At 42.0% G+C, this 20937-nt stretch overlaps 1 protein-coding gene across 1 annotated transcript in view; it reads right to left on the reverse strand.

Moving 5' to 3' along the window:
• Positions 1–1682: 1682 nt before the first annotated feature.
• Positions 1683–20937, reverse strand: part of LOC5574395 (G2/M phase-specific E3 ubiquitin-protein ligase) — a 55331-nt gene continuing 36076 nt past the window's right edge. Inside the window, exons 4-5 of the mRNA XM_001655050.2 lie at positions 18148–18668; positions 1683–1967 (exon numbers count right to left, since the gene is read on the reverse strand). Coding sequence (XP_001655100.1) covers positions 1923–1967; positions 18148–18668 — 566 coding nt within the window. The 3' untranslated portion in view covers positions 1683–1922. The remainder of the gene's footprint in view (positions 1968–18147; positions 18669–20937) is intronic.

Below are 20937 nucleotides of genomic sequence, written 5' to 3' on the forward strand. Positions count from 1 at the left end.
TCAATTTCCTCACCGGAGTAATTTAAAACGACCCTGAGTCCCCAAAAAGGCCACATTAGGTTGGCCCAAGAAGCAATCTAACAAATGAACCATAACACAACAATTTTTCAGTAATTTTCAATTGTAAAATAAAGGCGAACGCATTCCGATATAATTTCTGATATCCTCAAGTGATCTTACGGAATTGCAAAAAATGTTGTAGGGTGATGTGCTAGTATCCATCGTATTAAGCATTGATCAGTGAGAACTGAAATTTTCCCAGTATTGCAGTGAATGATGCTGACACAAACCGATGCCAAACAATTCTTTCTCAAAACGGCTTTAGCATTGTACAATAACATTTTGATAAATCTTGATATCTTTTTGGAAATAATGCAAAGAAAATGCATCTTATCGTATTCTCAGTCCGTCGTATCGTTTTCAACTCCGTCGCAATCAGTTTCCAGATTCGTCTCACAACTTACGGCTCACTGTGTGTTTTGAATGGTTAAAACACAACATATCAACGCTATAATAAAATGTTTCACTAGAATATATAGATCTACTGGCATCTCCCTCCATTCCTTCAGCATGATGGAATATACTAATTTCCTTTAAATTCATTGTTCGTTATCAAAATTCAGCCCAAACATATGAACACAATTCCTTTTGACCGTACAATTATGGCATTTGCTCACAGTACAGCGAAAACAACACAATCGAAGAAACCGTATTGTTACATCGAGCGTCGCGCATACATTGATGCGCACAAGCTTTTTTTTTCTCAGTACGACGGATTAAACTTTGTTTACATTCTCAATTATACGCGGCGGTTGAGGAAATTTCGTAAAATTTGGTGATTTATTGAAGTTTTAGGGCGTGTGATTGGAATGAAATCCTTCAGTGAAGAAGTACGAAGGTTTTCCATAGTGAAAATAAGTGCCCGGCGAAGTAAGTCACCCACGGGGGCGGGAAGAAACTTGTGTTGGAAACTGGTGTGGCTCAGTCGATCGCTAAGCATTTCTCTCAAATCGTGTTCGTCCATGCGATTTCGGTGAAAAGTGCAAAGTGGATAATTGAACTGAAGTTATTTACCGAAATACAGTAGTTTTATTGCATTTTTGGTGTACAAGTGTACAAACCATAACAGCTTTCACAAAATTACACTTGGATAATGAATCTATTGTGCAGGTAAGTTTGAATATCCGCCGTAGTGGAGCATTTAAAGTTTGATACGACGAATAGTAGCGCTTACGACGAAGAAGAACAAAACCCTACGTAACTCGTTGCAGAACTCGATTTTTACAGCACTCGTCGTAATTATCCTACTCGGCAACTTGTTCCGTAAACTACTATTTCCGTGGTACTGCCGATTTCGAGTTGGAAACTTTTCTTCCAAACAAAATGCGCTTTTTTCGTCATCATTTACACAACAGTGCAAAGTAACGAAGAGAAAAGACGCAATAAAAGTTGAGTTAAGAATAATTCTTTATTTTGGTTCGGTTTTTCGTTTTATTCCGGTTTGTTTCGTTTGCCTGTGTTTTCGTCGGTCCAGTCCAAGGTCCAAAACAAGTTCTCTTTATCCTTCACTATCATTGCTAGGCTTATAATTTCGTTTTTTTTTTCTAATCCGTTCTGTAACTCGTACGAAAAGCTCAATTGCAAAGACATTGTCATCCACATCTAGATAAGACTTTCCACCGCACGTTTGTCGAGCATTACTATTATGCGCTTTATTTATAATTCACTCTACGATACCTACCTAATATCGAATTCTCATCAATAATGTATAAAAAAAAACTGACATTTTAATCAATATAAAATTTGTAGTGATAAACTGAGAAAAATAATGCAATGTCAAAAATAATCCGCTCCATATCGGAACAATGTCCTGGGTCCAGTGTGCAACGAAATCAAACAGTCCGCTCTCCGGGGTTTGAGCGTCAGCAGCGATTGAAATAATCCAGTAGATTGCGTTGGCTTCGATCCTGCAATTGAAAGCATAGAAGTGTATGGGAGAGTGATTATTTCGTTTTACTCTTGCCTATTAAGGCCTGATAAGGTCTGTAAAACTGGTGAGTTTTCGTCTGGCACTTCAGCGCATTGCATTCCAATTGAACGACTCCTGTCCGCTCTACACGTACTCAAGACTAGATATATTTCCATTTTTAACTCAAAGTTCACTCTGCTTTTCAGAAGCAAAGTACAAATTCTTTGAAATTCTAACCCTCTAATACCCAAATAAATATTTTCGATCTAAATATCATGTTTAGTTATCTAAAATCGTTTTAAACACGTTTCGGGCAATGATTTATTTTTATTCAAAAATCTGAATTTTGTTTTTTGATTTTTATAATTTTTATTTTTGAACATCCCTATCTTTTTTCATTTTTTCTTGAAGCCTCTTCTAGTTACTGATGTTTGGCATTAATAAAAATTCAAATTCTTACGGTACCTTTGAAATTTTTAATTTTTTCTGGATTTTTTTTATTGTTTGTGTAATTAACGGAAAAACAAGTTTGAAATTATTGTAACACCACCAAGCTCTTCTCCTGTGATAGGTTGATCGTAGAAAAATATAAAAGGTACGTTTTTTTTATATTACACGTTAAATGAACCCCAGGCATTTGTAGGTTATACAAGAATACAATTTTTCAAACAATTTTCAAACAGTACAAAAAATATACAAAAATCAAAAAACTTTTCTTATATGCATGCATATGATTTGGCGCAGCGGTTTGGTTATATAATGTGTTTAATGATTAGTAGTTGGAATGGACCTATGCACGGGTTCACTATGGTCCAATGCACGAGTTCACTAATTTGACGTTTGAGCGGAGCCGAATTCACTCGTTGTCATGGTCACGTAGATAACACGGCACCGCTCAAACGTCAAGTAATGAACTTGTGCATCGGTCCATTTGACTTTTTAGCGGTGCTGTTTTTTTATGAGACCATGGAAACCAGTGAATTCGGCACCGCTCAAACGTCAAATTAGTGAACTCGTGCATCGGTCCATAGGAATGAAGGAGAAAAATAAGCTTCTCAAGCCACAATACTCGGTTCGTGACCGCATCTCTCCAAACTAGCTTCTGCTCCATGCACTTGATCCGCCCACCTAGCTCGCTGCGTTCCACGCCTTCTTGTACCGACCGGATCCGAAGCGAACACCATCTTTACAGGGTTGCTGTCCGGCATTCTTGCAACATGCCCTGTCCATCATATCCTTCCAGCTTTGGCCACATTCTGGATACTGGGTTCGCCGTTGAGTTGGACGAGCTCGTGGTTAATCCTTCGCCGCCACACACCGTTTTCCTGCACACCGCCAAAGATCGTACTAAGCACCCGACGTTCGAAGACTTCATGTGCTTGCAGGTTCTCCTCGAGCATCGTCCACGTTTCATGCCCGTAGAGGACTACCGGCCTCATGAGCGTTTTATACATGGTACATTTTGTGCGGGCGTGAATCTTTTTTGACCACAGCTTCTTCTGGAGGCCATAGTAGGCCCGACTTCCTCTGATGATGCGCCTCCGTATTTCACGGCTAACGTTATTGTCAGTTGTCAGCAAGGATCCAAGGTAGACAAACTCGTCGACCACCTCGAACGTATCCCCGTCTATCGTAACACTGCTACCTAGGCGAGCCCTGTCGCGCTCGGCACCACCAGCTAGCTTGGACGCATTCACCAACAGTCCAACTTTTGCTGCCTCACGTTTCAGGCGGGTGTACAGGTCTGCCACCTTTTAAAATGTTTAAAATGGGTACCACTTCTAGTACTGCATTTGGTCCGTCAGTAATGCAAAAGGTACCCAAGTTTGACAGATCGCAGTATACTTTTCACGGCATTCAAGATTACCTTAAGAGCCATAAAATGTTGGGCAATTGCAAGGCACATGGAGGTCTCTATTTGTCTCTGTCCATATCATCCGCGAAGCAAACAAATTAACTGGATCTCGTAAAAATCGTACCCCGGCTGTTGAGCCCGGCTCTCCGCATAACACCGTCTAGGGCAATATTGAACAACAGGCTCGAAAGTCCATCACCTTGTCGTAGTCCCCGGCGGGATCCAAACGAACTGGAGTGTTCGCCTGAAACCTTCACACAGTTTTGCACACCTTCCATCGTCGCTCTTATCAATCTCGTGAGCTTCCCGGGAAAGCTGTTCTCGTCCACGATTTTTCATAGCTCTACGCGGTCGATACTGTCGTAGAAATCGATGAAAAGGTGATGCGTTGGGACCTGGTATTCACGACATTTTTAGAGGATTTGCCGTACAGTAAAGATATGGTCCGTTGTCGATCGGCCGTCAACGAAGCCGGCTCGATAACTTCCCACGAACTCGTTTACTACAGGTGACAGACGACGGAAAGTGATCTGGAATAATACTTTCTAGGCCGCATTTAGAATGGTGATCGCTCGAAAGTTCTCACCATCTAAATTGTCGCCTTTCTTGTAGATGGGGCATATTACCCGTTCCTTCCACTCCTTCGGTACAGACAAATGGCCAGCCTCTCCGGGCCCATCTTTAAAAGTTCAGCTCCGATACCATCCCTACCAGCAGCTTTATGGTTCTTGAGCTGGTGAATGGCATCCTTAACCTCCCTCAAAGTGAGGGCTGGTTGGATTCCATCGCACGCAGTACTGACGAAGGCATTTCCTCCGTTGTCCCGACCTTCATTGCCTGTGCTCTCAGCGCCATTCAGGTGTTCGTCGAAGTGCTGCTTCCACCTTTCGAGCACCTCACGCTCGTCCTTCAAAATTCTCCCATCCTTATCCCCCTGCACATCTCGGCTCGCGGCAAGAAGCCGCTGCGGGATGCGTTGAGCTTCTGATAGAACTTGCGCGATAGATACCGGTATGATGTTGCCGTTTCCGTCTATAACGTTTCACGTTCTGCCGGGTCCCTTGCTGCAGCATAACCACCCGCGCTGCGTTCTTCTCCTCCAGAATCTGCCTACATTGCTCGTCGAACCAATCGTTCCGTCGACTCCATCTCACGTACCCGACGTTACTCTCAGCGGTATTGTTGATGGCTGCCTTCACTGTTCTCCAGCAGTCCTCAAGAGGAGCTTCATCCAGCTCACCCTCTCTCGAGGAGCTGCGCGTATGCCGCTGCGACATCCGGTTGCTTAAGCCGCTCTAGGTCATACCGGGGCGGCCATCAGTACCGTAAGTTGTTAACAACGGAGAGTTTTGGGCGCAGTTTGACCATCACCAGATAGTGGTCAGAGTCGATGTTAGCGCCACGATAGGTCCTGACGTCGATAATGTCGGAGAAGTGCTGTCCATCAATCAGAACGTGGTCGATTTGTGGTTCTGTTTGCTGTGGTGATCTCTAGGTGTATCGGTATGGAAGGCTGTGCTGGAAGTAAGTGCTACGAATGGCCATATTCTTGGAGGCGGTGAAATCAATTAGTCGTAAGCCGTTTTCGTTTGTCAGCCGGTGGGCGTTGAATTTTCCAATAGTCGCTCTGAAATTCTCCTCCTGGCCAACCTGAGCGTTTAGATCTCCTATGATGATTTTGACGTCGTGGCTTGGGCAGCGGTCGTACCCGCGTACGAGCTGCGCGTAAAAAGCGTCTTCATCATCATCAGTGCTTCCGGAGTGAGGACTGTGCACGTTTATTATGCTGAAGTTGAAGAACCGGCCTTTGAGCCTCAACTTGCACATTCTCTCATTGATCGGCTACCACCCGGCGCCTCTGCATATCACCCATCACTATAAAGCTGTTTGCAGCTCGTGTGTGTCGCCGCAGCTCTGGTAGATGGTATGGTTACCTCTAAACGTTCGCACATCGATCCCTTCCAACATACTTCCTGCAACGCTGCGATGCCGAATCCGCGGTCTTTCAGCACGTCGGCGAGTATGCGTTTGCTCTCGATGAAGTTGAGGGATTTACAGTTCCACGTACCGATCTTCCAACCGCTAGTCCCTTTACGTCGCTGTGGTCTTCGCCGATTGCCCCGGTTCGTATTCTCTCGTTGATTACTCGTTGCTTGATTTTTTTTAAGACTGGCTTGCAGGGCCTGACACCAACCCCCTAAATGTTCGGAGGACCATAGTGCTCAGTTTAGCTTACGAGTCCTTCTCTGGCACTCGGACGATGATCAGCCGCTCCTGACATGGGGAATAGACGCTGTTGTGAGCCGCTCCTAACATGGTGCACAGACGTTCCAGATTTACAGAAGCAATTGCTTCAAATGCTGCTTGACTTAATGAAACGTACTCTGCTTCTGTCGATGAGAGAGCTACGGTGTTCTGTTTTCTTGTGGCCCACGAAACGGTTGCACCTGTCCTCTCCATCGATTTCCCAATCTGCATCTGCGTATCCTATCAGCGGACTGGAATCAGCTCTGCGGCGATACACTAATCCATAATCTCTGGTCCCTTTTAGGTAGCGTAAAACCCTTTTCAGGTGGTTCCAGTGCTCATCTGTAGGTGCTGCTTGATATCGGCCGAAAGTGTTGACTGTGGCTGCGATGTCTGGTCTGGTTGATGGCCTCAAGTATGATAAGCATCCTATCAACTCCTTGTAAGGGTGCTTGGTCACTTCTATGTTTGCTTCATGTTCAAACTGCGGCTTTGGTTCCATCGGGGTTGATGTTGGTCGACATTCTTCCATTCCGATTATCGTTCATATCGTTCAACTTCGATTCTGAGGAACTGCTTAACTTCTCCCATATCTGTCATTACAAATCTTTCGGAAAGTTGATTCTTGATAAGTTCAAATTTCTTCAAGGTTGTTTGTCATCAGCAAACAAGTATACGACCACTCCTTCAGTACGCTTCCAATATAAAACAGCAGTTGTAGTTGGATCGTTTGAATCCCAATATAATATTCTGCTCATTTTCATCGTTATTCTGAATTTGTCGTATTTGATTTGCATCTTGTACTTTAGCTTCATTTTGATCATCTAGCACGGGTTCATTACCGGTTTGCGGTTCTTCTTCTTCCAGTTCATCATTGAAATCTCTTGAACGTGTCGAAGGTTTCCTGCTATTCTCATCAAACACGACATCTCTGCTCACAAATATTTTCTTCTTCCGGGGATCAAAGATTCTGCAGCCGTTCGTTGTATAGCCAACCATGTAGTTCCTCTCAGACCTTGGATCAAGGCTTTCCTCTGCATTGCTTCGGCACGTGAGTGTGTGCAACTGCATCAAACACTCTCAAATTGTCGATATCGGGTTCCTTGGTGTACCAAACTTCGTAGGCGGTCTTCAGAACTTCCAGCGCACTGGTTGGACTACGATTTGACAAATATGCAGCCGTTAGGACAGCTTCTCCCCACAAACTTTTCGGTAATCCAGCTTCAAATATCATTGAACGAGCTTTACCCAAGAGGGTCCTGTTCATACGCTCCGTCACTCCATTCGGTTGAGTTGTATATTCCAACGATATTCCTTCTCAACGGCATAGGGATCGAAACGCTTTACTTGTATACTCCATTATCGCATCGATTTTTTGCAATCTTCACACCAAAATAATTCGCGTTATATTCTTTAAAGCATTCTAAAACTTAATCTTTCGATTTCAGCAGGTACACAACAGTACTCACCATCCCGTTTTTCCACAGCTTTTGCAAATTCGCTTCCTCAAGATGACCATATAGTCGATGTCACAGACCAGCTTCAACATCTTTATTCAATAACGCCTCTGCTTCCTTCTTCAATAAAATGTAGATTTGGTAGAGCCTTCCACATTCCCGTCCCGTTGCAACAGTTTGACCATCGTTGACTGTCTTTACTTTTCCGCTCGTAAAAGTGATTGACATACCTTTATCTTCAAGACGACTGATGGAGAATAGATTTAAGTATAACCCAGGACATACAGCATTTCTTCAACAATGCACGATACAGGTCCGAATAGTTCCAGCATATTTGGCCAATCTTCGCAACAACAATCGAAATCTCCCTTGGCAAACGATGTAGCTCCTTGAAATAACTTCTATCTCTCACCATGTGGTCCGGTGCTCCTGAATCCAGAAACGACTGGAACGAATGGCCGGTCTTCTGTGGGACTGCTGCTGCCAGTCCCAAACGCAATATCCGTAGCACAGTACACGTTCGCATTACCTCTTCGTAGTCCGTTGTATTTCACCAAGTTTCGTGTGTTTCCGCTAGCTTCAGAATTCTTTCTACCACTGTCTTCCATCATCTTAACTCGACAGTCCGAGCGCTTGTGCCCTAGCTTTCCACAGTTGTAGCACTTGAAGAAGAACCTTTTTTCCAGCAAACGCCGATTCGGTATTTCCGTTTTCATCGAGACAATCGTTCTTTTCGAAACGCTTCGCTTCTTCTTCCAACAAACGGTTCTTGACAAACTCCATGGACAACGAATGACATCATTTCCAGCGCCGTACACAGCCCATCGTATTGTTCTAGTAGGGGGTAAGGAGAAGTTGGATAATCGCGTCATCTTCTTCAACCTTGGCATCGGTTATCTTCAGTCCTCGCAGTAGCTTGTCGAACTCCAGCAAACGGTTCTGCATACTCGCATCGCTCTTCAACTTCAGCAAACCAAGTCTACGACGGTAGTACAGCCGGTTGGCAAGACTTCGACGTTGGAAAGTTCCATGAATGCTATCCCAGCACTTTTTGGCAGTTTTCCTTTCCATAACGAATTCTATGAGAGCCTGGATAAGGCCTACGGAAAGTGCCCAAAACAAGATGTCAAGATAGTCATCGGCGACGCAAATGCGCAGATCGGGAAAGAAGGTTTCTTCCGACCCATCATTGCGGCTGGTAACCTTCGCTGCGGCTAGAGGGATGGCAATCAGCAGTACCGACTTCGCACGAAAGAATATCCGCAAACACACCTGGCGACACCCGAGTGGCGATGCCTGTTCCCAAATAGACCACGTGCTAGTTGATGGGCGACATTTCTCAGATGTAATGGATGTCAGGATCTTCCGAGGCCACAATATCGACTCGGATCATTATCTCGTTGTAGCTAAAATTCGGGCGCGGTTATCCAGCGTCACGAGTTCCAGAACAAACAAGCGTCTTGAAGGTGAATTTTCAGGTTATAAAAAATGACCTTCAGTGAAAATACCTTCGTGATTTTTCAGCCGATTTTAAAACTTTTAGCATCGATACCTTCAAAACTAAATTTATAAAAAACTTTGTAGAACACCGAATTTGTCTAAAATCAAAACAAGTTTTAGTTAAAAAAAAAATTATTCCAATTTTTTTTTTTTTTCACTTTAAAGAAAGTTTCAACTTTGACCATAAGTTCATGATTACTCCACTGATTCCAAAACTTTTTACATGCTTTTGAAACTAATTTAATATTTTTTAAACCTTTCATATATCACATTTCACTAAAAAATGTCTTGACCAAGTTATTTAGCAAAAACTGCACAAAAACATGATTTTTTAACGAAAAATGCTAGTTTAGTCAAATTTTTGCTTATTAAATATTATCTCTAAAGCTGAAACTGGTTTTTCTCATTTGTTAAACCTTTGACAAGGACTTTGCAACAATTTTTAAATAACAAAAATATGTTTGCATATGTTAAAAAATATATGCACTATTCAACTCGTAATTAAGGCAAGATGCTTTATATATTTAAGTTTTATATAAAAAAATGCAATTTCCGGCAAAGGAACTTTAAAAATCCAAATAAATTTGATTTTTTCGTTAAGAAATCATGTTTTTGGGTAGTTTTTGTTGAATAACTAAGTGAAAAACATTTTTTTTAGAAAAATGTGTTGTATAAACAGTTTGAAAACAACTAAATTTGCTTCAAAAACACGTAAAAAGATTCGGAATCGATTGAGTAATTATGAAATTATGGTCGAATAAAATGATTTTTTGGTAAAATGAGGAAAAATTTGGATAAAAGTATTTTAACTGACTAGTTTTGCTTTTAGACAAATTTAATGTTCTACAAAGTTTTCATAAATTTAATTTTGAAGATAATGGTGCTAAAAGTTTCAAAATTGATTGAAAAATAGCAAAGTCATGTTTATCTCACTGAAGGTCCTTTTTTTATAACATGAAAATTCACATTCAAGACGCTTGCGCCACTTCTAAATATTTATATGTTTGGCTCGGATTTTGAGGTATCGCTTTTAATCAATATTATTGAACTTGGAACTCCTGCAAACGCGAACCGTCTTTTTTAACTGCTAAATCTTTCAAAGTTATTAATCCGATGTGGGAACTATCAAGACATCGTAAAATTCTCTCGAAATGATTTTTATTCTTGTATGCAACAGGATCATAACCTATATATTTGTAGTTTACGAATCATCACCCTCATTCTTGTTTACGGCGGATCCAACTTTCGATCGAATCCTATCCGTTCGAATCCATCGCCCATTTGATTTTGCTGGCGTAAACGAGAATGCGAAACGGTTTTCGATCGAAAGCGCATTCGAACGTAAACAAGAATAGGGGTGCATATAAGCTATGCAGAGCAAATTCGTAAATAACCTATCATAATGATAATTTCAACAAGCATCTAGTTTTAATAGGGGAAATGGTCAATTTGTCCTGTAAATAATACACTACACTGAACATACTGGCACGATTGTCCGACATTTTGCGGTAAACCATTCCGCGGTCAACCATTTCGCGGTTATGCCATTCCGCGGTCTATACCATTTCGAGGTGTGCTTTTTGCTACGAGTTGCACTGAAAATTGATGGCATTATCACTAACAGCATTTTCATCGGTTATTTACCCTTCTTTCGAACACAGGCAGTCCTTCAAATTGCACTGTTGAGATAGATGAAACATCTCGGTACAAAGATGATACATTACACCGCGAAATGAAATGTCGTACCGCGAAATGGCAAGCCGCGAAATGTTACACCGCGAAGTGGAGTACCGCTACATGTTATACAATCTACTGGCACACATATCTTGATAATCACCCCTATTCTTGTTTACGTTCGAATGCTCTTTCGATCGAAAATGGTTTTGCATTCTCGTTTACGCCAGCAAAATCAAGTGGGCCGTGGATTCGAACGAATAGGATTCGATCGAAAGTTGGATACATCGATCAAAAGAGTCGATTCACTTTTGTGAGTGAGTCACCCAAGATTCGCTTTTAGGATTTGACCATTTTGCCCATCTTTAGTACCCACTCTAGTGGAATTAAATGGTATAGTACTAAATTCGGTTTTTTCATCTACACATACCTTGTTTCTAGAAGTGGCCAGAGGAAGTCGGAAATATTCCTTTGGCCGGAGTTATTCCGGTGGGTCACTGGGTCAGGTCGGGTGAAAAGGGTAGTGTGCGTTTGTGCCCCTGGAGGTAGGCAAATTTCATGTCACAGATATTCTCCGGAATCGGCTAAAAATGTGGCCAGTATATCGAGGAATTTGTAGAAAATCGCTTTAGTGTAAACCTTTTGAGAAACGATTGAATTGGATAACTATGAGTCCGGCATTTGATTGATCCTACAAATGACCTTTTTCGTTGCATCCATCGGCGTCGAAAATCACCGTAGCTCGTTTCTGCGTGAGGCACCGATAGAAGATTCATTGTCAATTCGGGGGCGTAGAGTGCAACACTGATTCTCATTTCGTTACACTGGCCGTGTTCGTCGAGACACGAGAGCTTACCGGAACCTTCGCCTACGACATTTGCCAGCTTACCGTCTGCGAGTTTCACATGCTTCACTTCACTTCTACGCAAATTAACGAAAAAACTTCTGTCAGCCACGATATGGCATAGAGTGCATCGGTTCTCCACAGTTACTTGACACGAACGCGAACGACACTGTGCTCTTATGCTGTGGTTTTCCTTTCGTATCAGTTCCATTTTCGGAGTCGCTGGCATACATTTTTTCTTGTGCCCCGGCTTTTTGCAGTAGTGGCACAGGAGGGGTTTCTTCTTTTTATCATGTACAACTTTCAACACTGAGCGCTAACCAAGCCTCTTTTGCTGTTGCCGAATTTCGGATCAACCCGTGTAGGTTATCCTCGACCAACAATCCTATTGTCGCTCTAGCTTTGGCGTTCCCGGCATTCCAAGTGGCTTCTGCCTCTTCATCTGGCTTTACACCCGGTTCGACGGAACGCCAGAGCTCTTCACGTACTAGAAGCAGTTCGATCTTGAACCGCCAACTAGAATAGTTGCTGTTATTCAGCTTTTGAATACTGATCCGGTTCGTATCCATTACGCTCGCGACGAATATTCGATTGATTGATTGATTTGACTTTATTAACGAGATTTTTAGCCCTGGGCTAGTTCATCTCGGGACCAACGGCTTTACTTCCCTTCCGAAGGAAGTCGTCACTATAACTTTTTACGTCATAAGTGACTATGTCGGGGATGGGATTCGATCCCAGGTCCTTGGCGTGAGAGGCGAGTGTTCTAACCACTACACCAGGTCCGTCCCCAAGGGCGAATATTCGAATAAAACCGCGAATTTTCTATTTTCTCAAGATGGCGTCACTTCGCGAGCAGGCCCATAACCTGTCGGATAGCAGAGTAAAAGAAACTAACGTGTTTCCTCGGGTAGTGACAATCTCAAACTGAAAAATCTTTATTGAACTGTTTGTGTGTACAAATGTATTAGTGGGATCTTAGAATTAAACACTGAAAGTAAATGTGACTTCGTTGTTGCACTGATGATGGTGCATAGTTAGTGTCCAACAATAAATTGGTCAGATGAAGTTAAGTATCTAGGGCTCATGCTAGATAAGCATTTAACTTTCAATTTTTTTTTTTTTTTTTTTTTATATAAACGTTTATTTGTCGATTTGGTTTAGTTAAAACTATTTACATAATTTGTTAAACTACGACGTCTAAATTGAAAGTTAGTTCATTTACATCTATTCTACCATTGCAGCTTTGAATGAAAGTGATGTAATTCATTAGAACTTTCAGAACCATTCTTCGTGTTGGGTGTCGAAATCCATTCTAAAGAAGGCCGCAGAAGATCAGCAGACTGAAAATTGCGCTGTCCGTTGGTCAGTGTTAGTAGTTTCTGTTGTAGCAGCCTATAGCCGTCCCGTACTCTGATACAATCGAAAAATTTGTGTTGTATTGTTTCGATAGGCACATCGCAGTGCATACATTGTTCCCCGTCCGCTCTTCTCATTACGTAGAACAGACGCCGATGTGGTACTTTCTGGTTAACCCACATGAACAAATCACTTCGCAGTTGAGGTGGTAGTGCTCTGTCCGAAATGTTTCTCCACACACGTTTCCAGTTCGTGTTGATGTTGATCAGCTCAACTTTTGGTTTGTCGGTGTTTTTCACTAAGTAACGGTAGATGAGATCAGCAGTAGGAGTTTGGCGAATTTGGAAAGGAAGATTTTGAAATTTACTGAGGATTTGCTTCAAACACGGAAGATCGGAGATGGAGTTTATTGGAACATTGATTTGATTTAAAATTGAATTGTAGTATGGAAGTGAAGCAATCTCATGTATGTGGCGATTCATTAGCAGAGCGGGACATTTAAAGGCTGGCAAGTGCAAATTTAAACCGCCATCCTCTTTCCTACGAGCCAATTGGTGCATAGGAACAGTTGCGCTTACTCCACGGTAAAGATACCGTCGCATGGTTGTAGTTAATTTTGCGGTGTGTACTGCCATTGGTGCTAGGTTTGCTCCGATGTACCAAATTTTGGATAGCAGGAAGATGTTAAGCAACGTAACTTTTTGGTGAAGTGATAAACTGCGCATAGAATGCAGCCAAACTTGTTGATTAAATTTCGTGATGAGAGAATCCCAATTGAGCGAAACCATTTCGCGCACCGAATTGGAGAAAATCACGCCGAGAATCTTGATTTTGTTTTCCGTGCGCAACCACGGGACAAACAGAGGTGTGTTGAGGAGGCCGACGTCAATGGCCGTTGTTTTTTGTTCATTCAGGCGAGCTCCTGACAGGCGTCCAAACTCCCTGAATAAATTTCGCATTTGGTTCAGCTTTTCGATGTCGGTAATGATAGCACTGATATCATCGGCATAGGCTACGATTACATCAGCACCACACACTTCTTTTAACTGCCGCAAAAGAGGGTGCAAGTAGATGACAAAAAGGTGCATCGAAAGTGGGTCCCCTTGGCGGACCGATCGTTGGATGGGGAACGATGGAGAAATATGTCCATTCACCAGCAGACGAGAAGATGAGGCTGCTGCAATGCGGGCGAACAAGGCTATCATATCCATATTGAAACCGAGCGCCCTCATAGTGTCAAACAAATAGTTATGATCAACGCGGTCGAAGGCACTTTCGAGATCGAATGAAACGAGTTTGGCATTTCGTCTATTGGCTTTAAGTTCAGCAATTTTGTCCTTCAATGCGAGCGTAGCTTGAAAGATATTGTGCCCGTCATTTGAGCACTTTTGCGCGTCGGTCAAGACGGGGTATGCTCGGAGTACATTCTCTAATCGTTGCTTCATAATGCGTGACAAAATTTTGTAATCGAAATTAATCAAACTAATCGGTCTATACGATCGAGCGGTGTCTCCTGTTCCACGCTTTTTTACCAGCACAATCACTCCGTCGACAAATTTGGTTGGGATATTAGATCGGATGGCATCATTCATTATTAGGTTTATCTCTCGATGTATTACCCCGAATGTTCGCAGATAAAACTCTTTTGGAAGACCGTCGGGACCCGGTGACTTTTTGGATGAGCTTGTTCGGATAGCAGAAAGAATCTCGGTCGTGGTTATATCGTTCATGCAGGCTTCGTTCGTGACATCTTGTTCGGGAATAATTCTCTCGCATCGGAAAGGGCTTCTTGCATCTTCAATTTCTACATTCTCCCGTGCGTAGAGGCTGGTGAAATGGTGGACCATGTGATCGTGGATTGCGTTGTAATCGTCGATTATTTCATCTCTCTCGTTTCTCAACTTCTCGATGATGGTTTTTTTGCGTGCGCGTTCTCCCAGCTGGAAGGAGGATAAAGGTTCTCCGGCTATGAACGTTTCATTGATACGAACGAACATTTCGGAAAACCGTCGTTGATGTGAGAGCATTTCAGTTTTGACACGGTTGATGGTGGCCAGCATAGCACGGTTGTTGTGGTACTCGTCATACGCTTGCCGCAGTTGCTCGTACAGACGTTGCTGTTCTCGATGGAATCGTTCAAAAGCCGTTTTCGATTTCCAACGGAAGAAAGATGTGATTTTCGGTTTAGCGAATTGCAACCACCATTCCATCCATGATTGGTAGTTGCGACGTTGACGTGTCCAATATTGCCAACGAATCTGAAGATCGTCGATGTTTTCGGTGGTGAGGAGATGGGGACGCAATGACCAGAAACCACGACCGTGTGCTCTATCTGGGAGAGGAATGCAGATTCTCATAGTAACAGCCATGTGGTCTGAAAAACAGCAGGCATGCACAGCTGTTGCTCTCAGCTGCTCGCGAAGGCTTGCGCTCACGTAAAACCGATCTAGCCTGGACGACGAGTTGTGCGTGATGTAGGTAAAATCTGTTTCTCTCGTTCGCAGCAGCGGCCACACATCATGTAGCCTCATTTGTTGTATAGTGGCTTGAAGAGCAGGACTTGGATTGTTACCTGTTGCGTCGCGTTGTCGTATCACGCAGTTGAAGTCGCCTCCCAAGATGACGTGATCGGTTCTATGACGGAGATAATATGCGATGGTGTTATTAAAGAAGCGTTCTCGCTCGGCACGATGAACGGTTCCAGAAGGAGCATAAACATTGCATAGAGTCGTATTATGTATGCGCAGAGCCAGTAGCCTACCATCTAGGCTTCTCTCCACGTGAGAATATGTTATATGCTCTTTAAGGGCAATTGCAGTTCCCCTCCTCATATGATCCACGTTGCAAACGACGTTGTAACCAGCTAATGTCAGCTGATCGTTTTCTACCTCCTGCAGGAAGATGATGTCAAGATCGAGTGTACGAACGAGAGTACGAAGAGCGTTGAGCTTGGTTGTGTTGGTAATTGTGTTGATGTTAACAGTCCCGATGTTGACGCTGGTGTGCTCCATTATTGTTGTCTTTCGTCCCCGGAGACTCGGCCGTGTTCGAAATGAGCTTCTTTGCTGTGACGCATTTTCTTCCCAGGCGGCGATCGCTGGCTGCGCGTTCGTCGGCTGTTGTTTGAGGTGTTCGATGTCTGGGAGCTGTCGGTTTCGTTTCCGTCTGATTTACGATGTGCGTTGTTGCCGATCAATGCTGATACCGGCGGGAAAGCAATAGTAGATTGAGCTGCGGGATGTTTGTTTGGCGCAGTGGGGGCAACGGGAGGTGCCATCGTGATCTTCTCTGGTACTGCCGCAGTAATAGCAGCTCGGGATTCGGTTGTTTGCTTTCGTGATGTGTCTGCAGGCATCTTGGACTCCGAAACATTCATTCGGGAAGGGTTTGGCACTGCTGTTTTTTTCGATATTGTTGGTTGTTTCGTAACGCTAGCATACGATTGGTCTGCTGCAAGTTTTTGTACCAGCAGTTTTTTATTTTGGACGCATGGGATGCCGACGTGTACAAACTCTTGGCAGTGAATACACGTCTGACGCTGCCCCTTGTAGCCCACTGCCGTCTCTTCTCCAAGAATTGATACCAGAGAAGGAATGTTTTTTTTAACCACCATCCGAGCAATACGAACACCCGTCCGAATGCCACCGAAGGCGGATCGTTCGTCCCACAGCAGATCACAAACGTTGAGAACATCGCCATAATCGCCGAGAAACTCGGCAACTTGTTCGTTGGACGCATCGTTGGAGAGATCGAACAGACGTACTTCCACTGCACCATCTTCCATCATGATTCGTAGTTTGTAGATCTTCCCGTCGAAAACAAACTCGTGTTTGTTGTCGTGTTGCTTGACAATTGCTTCGGCGAGATCAAGGTTGTTCACCTCAACGAATGTACATCCGAGCCGTCTACTTGGTTGGAGAAGTAGCACATTTTCTCTCGAAAGACCAAGTTCTTTCCCGACGAACTTATGAATTTCGTCGTGTGAAAGCTGTTTTGGAAATTGGGAATAATCGACGCGAAACGTGTTTTCGCGACGCGGCATCGCGAACTACGTCGACGTGATGATGTGTTACGTGATGCGATGATAGAGATTCGATAAATAAACGTACAGATGAAACGTGAGAGCCTTCCGAAATACGCTCGCTCGATATGAATCGACTGATCCGCGCGGAAGTTGAGCACTAACATGTTGTCACGATGAGAGGGATTCCTATAAATTGGTCAGATGAAGTTAAGTATCTAGGGCTCATGCTAGATAAGAATTTAACTTTCAAAAATCACATTGAGGGCATTCAAGCCAAATGTAACAAATATGTAAAATGTCTCTATATCCTTATTAATAGAAAATCAAAACTTTGTCTTAAGAACAAACTTTTGATATTCAAACAAATTTTCAGACCAGCCATGTTGTATGCTGTACCAATATAGACTAGCTGTTGTAATACCAGGAAGAAAGCTCTGCAGAGAATTCAAAATAAAATTTTGAAAATGATTCTGAGGCTTCCTCCCTGGTATAGTACCAATGAGTTACATAGAATATCCAATGTTGAAACATTGGAACAAATGTCAAATAAAATCATTAATAATTTCAGGCAAAAATCGTTACAATCTTCTATTGCCACGATTAGTGCGTTATATGTTTAGGTTAAGTTAGGTTAAGTATATTCAAAGCGTTTTTTTTTCTCTTATAAGCAGGTGAAATCAACTCACCTGTAAAAAATCTGAACTGCTACGGCAAATGAAATATAATATGTTGTTAACAAAATGTTAATAAAATCTTAAATTTGTTTTACCAAATTGGGATGATAGTGTTGTCTAATAACACAGAACACCTAGATATAAGAAATGAATGTAATGTTGGAAATGATACTAATAAAGAAATCCAAAAAAAAAACGATTCAATATTTTAGAAAAAAAAAGTTACCAAGCAAAATACAGTCATATACGTTTCGTACACAAATTAAGTAACGCTGTAGGGAAACTAAAGGGGTCTATACTCAACCAAATTCGAAATTTTCAGAACGAGAGAATCAAAACGTGAATAGCGAAATAACGATTCTTATACACCAACGTAATGTAAGTCCATGTACCAAAATGTGTTCATATAATCAGTTTTAAAAGGGTAACAAATCAACATTTTTCAATGTTTAAACCAATCCAACAACGATCATTCCTTTGCTTCAAACATGCTTCGTCGGGCCAAACAAATTCTCACATACGCCCAATTTCGTGCCACGCTTACCATTTGGATCAGCTTTTTCCGCGGCGCACTTTTCGGCGTCTTGGTTGCGGCCGATTTTTTCACACTCTTCCCAATCTTTGCGCTGTTTCCGCCGCTGCTGCTGCTGCTACAATTTCTTTCGGTCGCGGTCCCTCCTATTGCACTACTCTGGGATGATTGTCCTACGGCAGCAGCTTCCGGGCCAACGACGACATCACCGGATGCATCCTCCACCGGGGAGTTTATCTTGAAGAATGCATTCAGCGTCTTCTGCTGGTGGGAAATATGCGACGCCGATTTAGTGCTTTCCCCAGTGGATGTTGGGGGAGTGGGCGGGAACACGATGGATGGCTGGTTGTGGTTGGAAAGTTTCATCTTTACCGGAGAAGGTGCTGGGATTTTCTGCGACTCTTGGGCAGATTCGAAGGCGATTGGTTCGATGGAGGCCTTCCTAGGACTGTTGGGGCAGGTATTTTCCTCGTCTTGAGAGGGAAACAGCGATATGCGAGACTTGCTGGGCGGTAGATCCATTGTTGAACATGCTGAAAGTTGAGAAAGAGATTGGTCATTTAGCAGCTTTAACCCCTTTAACAACAGCCTATTTTTTACCATAAAAATATTTGAATCTCGATAACATTTTTTCACAAGTTCAAAAAAACTATTTTATTTTCAAAATCTGCATCGATATTGATCTTAAGTTGAAACTTAATGTTTGAAGATATTCCTATGTTCCTTGGTGGAACAACTTTCCCCTTATAAAATTTCTTTTCCGTTATTTTCTGTTTAGCCAATTCATCAAAAAAATTACCTAATGTTTGAAATGATACTAATAAAGGGATTAAAAAAGTGAAGGTTTATAGTGAAATTATAGTCGTCTGTGAAACATAACCTTCCAATATTTTTGATTACCTTTAACAATTCATGGTTCATCATGAAAAGGCTGCTTCCTGGCGGAGGGTCTGTTTATATGTTACAGCAAATTATTAGGGCCTCTTCGAACGGAGGGACCACCAGAGCTACTTCTAAACCAATGCATTGTGTTTTATTTTGTCGATTTCATGCGCTTTTTATATACCATGCCCACACAGTTACGGATCACCCACAGTGACGGATCACTTTGGCGTTCAACATCGGATAACTCGCTCAAAACATAAACGTTGACGTGAAACATATTTTTCCCATGTTATACTATTTGTCTTCTACCATTTGTAATGTTAAGCAAAACATTCAACCGCTAAATAACGGTGTACCACACAGCTACCATTATATGGTCGTTTTCTGTAAGAAGTGCCGTCAGCATTCATAAGCTCCCACAGGTGGTAAAATTCAAATGTTATAGCATAAAACATGCTCGTTCGCTTCGATTCAATATGAATTCATCTTTGGAAAACATTTTTCTTGATTGTTGATTCTAAATACCGAATATTAGCACTTCTAACTAGTGATCCATAATATGGACCAGGAAATGATTGTTTACCACGGTTATGGATCACTTGCCATTTTAAGCATTGGATCCGACATTTTCAGACAATAGCACTAAATATAAAACTCGTAAAACATCAAGGTTTGTAAATTTCATTTTTAGTAGACAAAAATGGGTGGAAAACTTGATGTGGAGCGAAAACAGTTCATGTCTCAGTTACTACAATGCAGTATCACACAAAAAGGGCAGTTTCCAGCTCTAACTAATTCTAATTAATTCTACTTTGATGAGAAATTTGAATTGAAAACTCTAGAGCCAGAAAACCAGTTTTGTTCGGATCACCCTATGTCACCGTAGGAAAAAAGCTCTAAATCGGTCAATTTAAGAGATACAAAAAAACTTTTTTTGGCAAAGTTGCTTGAAATTGAATGGTCTATAACTTTGCTGAAGCATGTATAATATAATTTCTACAAATAAGAAAGTTAGTTACACAATTTCTATGAAAATGTGGTCCACCCTAATTTTCAATAACACCAAACAAAGGGCTTAACTAATACAAACAACTTTGTAGAAGACCATAATGTTTCATTCTAAAGCTCAAAATGCATCTTTCTGATTCCTGGACCACTGTGCAATGCAGTATCACACAAAAAGGGCATTTTACCCTTGTTTCCAGCTCTAACACTGCTATTTTTGCAGTAATATGTGACACATTGTTAACTTTTGCCAAATCATGCAATACAAATGCATTGAGTTGAAATTCTCTTGATTTTGCGCACTGATCCGTAATGTGTCACAATTTGATCCATAATATGAAAATTGATCCATAATATGGTTTTCAGAAACCGATACAGTTTTTAATTTTTATGCAATCCTTTGTAAATATTACACTCAAAACAGTTTACTAACCGAAGTTCCAATTTGAAACGATTCAATTCGTGCTTTTAAATTACAATTTTACGTTTTCCATGTCGTTTGATTAAATTTTATAGGTTGGACAAATAGAAATACAGTTGCCTCTCCACATCTCGATATCGAAGGGACCATCGAGATAGGGAGAGATCGAGACAAAGAACAAATTTTTGATGAATACTAGATTAAAAAACACTCCGTTGCCAAGAAAGTAATACACAAACAGACGTCATTTTGCGCTCCTAATTTGTTTTGAATCCCAAAACTTTGGTCTAGTAACCTTAGATATTGGTCATATCGACATACGGAGAGAAAATTTAGAACAAACAATAAACAGAAACACATCGAGATATGGAGATATCGAGATAAGGAGGATAACGAGATATGGAGAGTGAAAATATATGCAGACTGAAGGGACTTATGAAATCATCGACATAGGGAGAGATATCAAGATGTAGAACATCGAGATGTGGAGA

The sequence above is a fragment of the Aedes aegypti genome, chromosome 3, assembly GCF_002204515.2.
Source record: "Aedes aegypti strain LVP_AGWG chromosome 3, AaegL5.0 Primary Assembly, whole genome shotgun sequence".
NCBI classification, from domain to species: domain Eukaryota; kingdom Metazoa; phylum Arthropoda; class Insecta; order Diptera; family Culicidae; genus Aedes; species Aedes aegypti.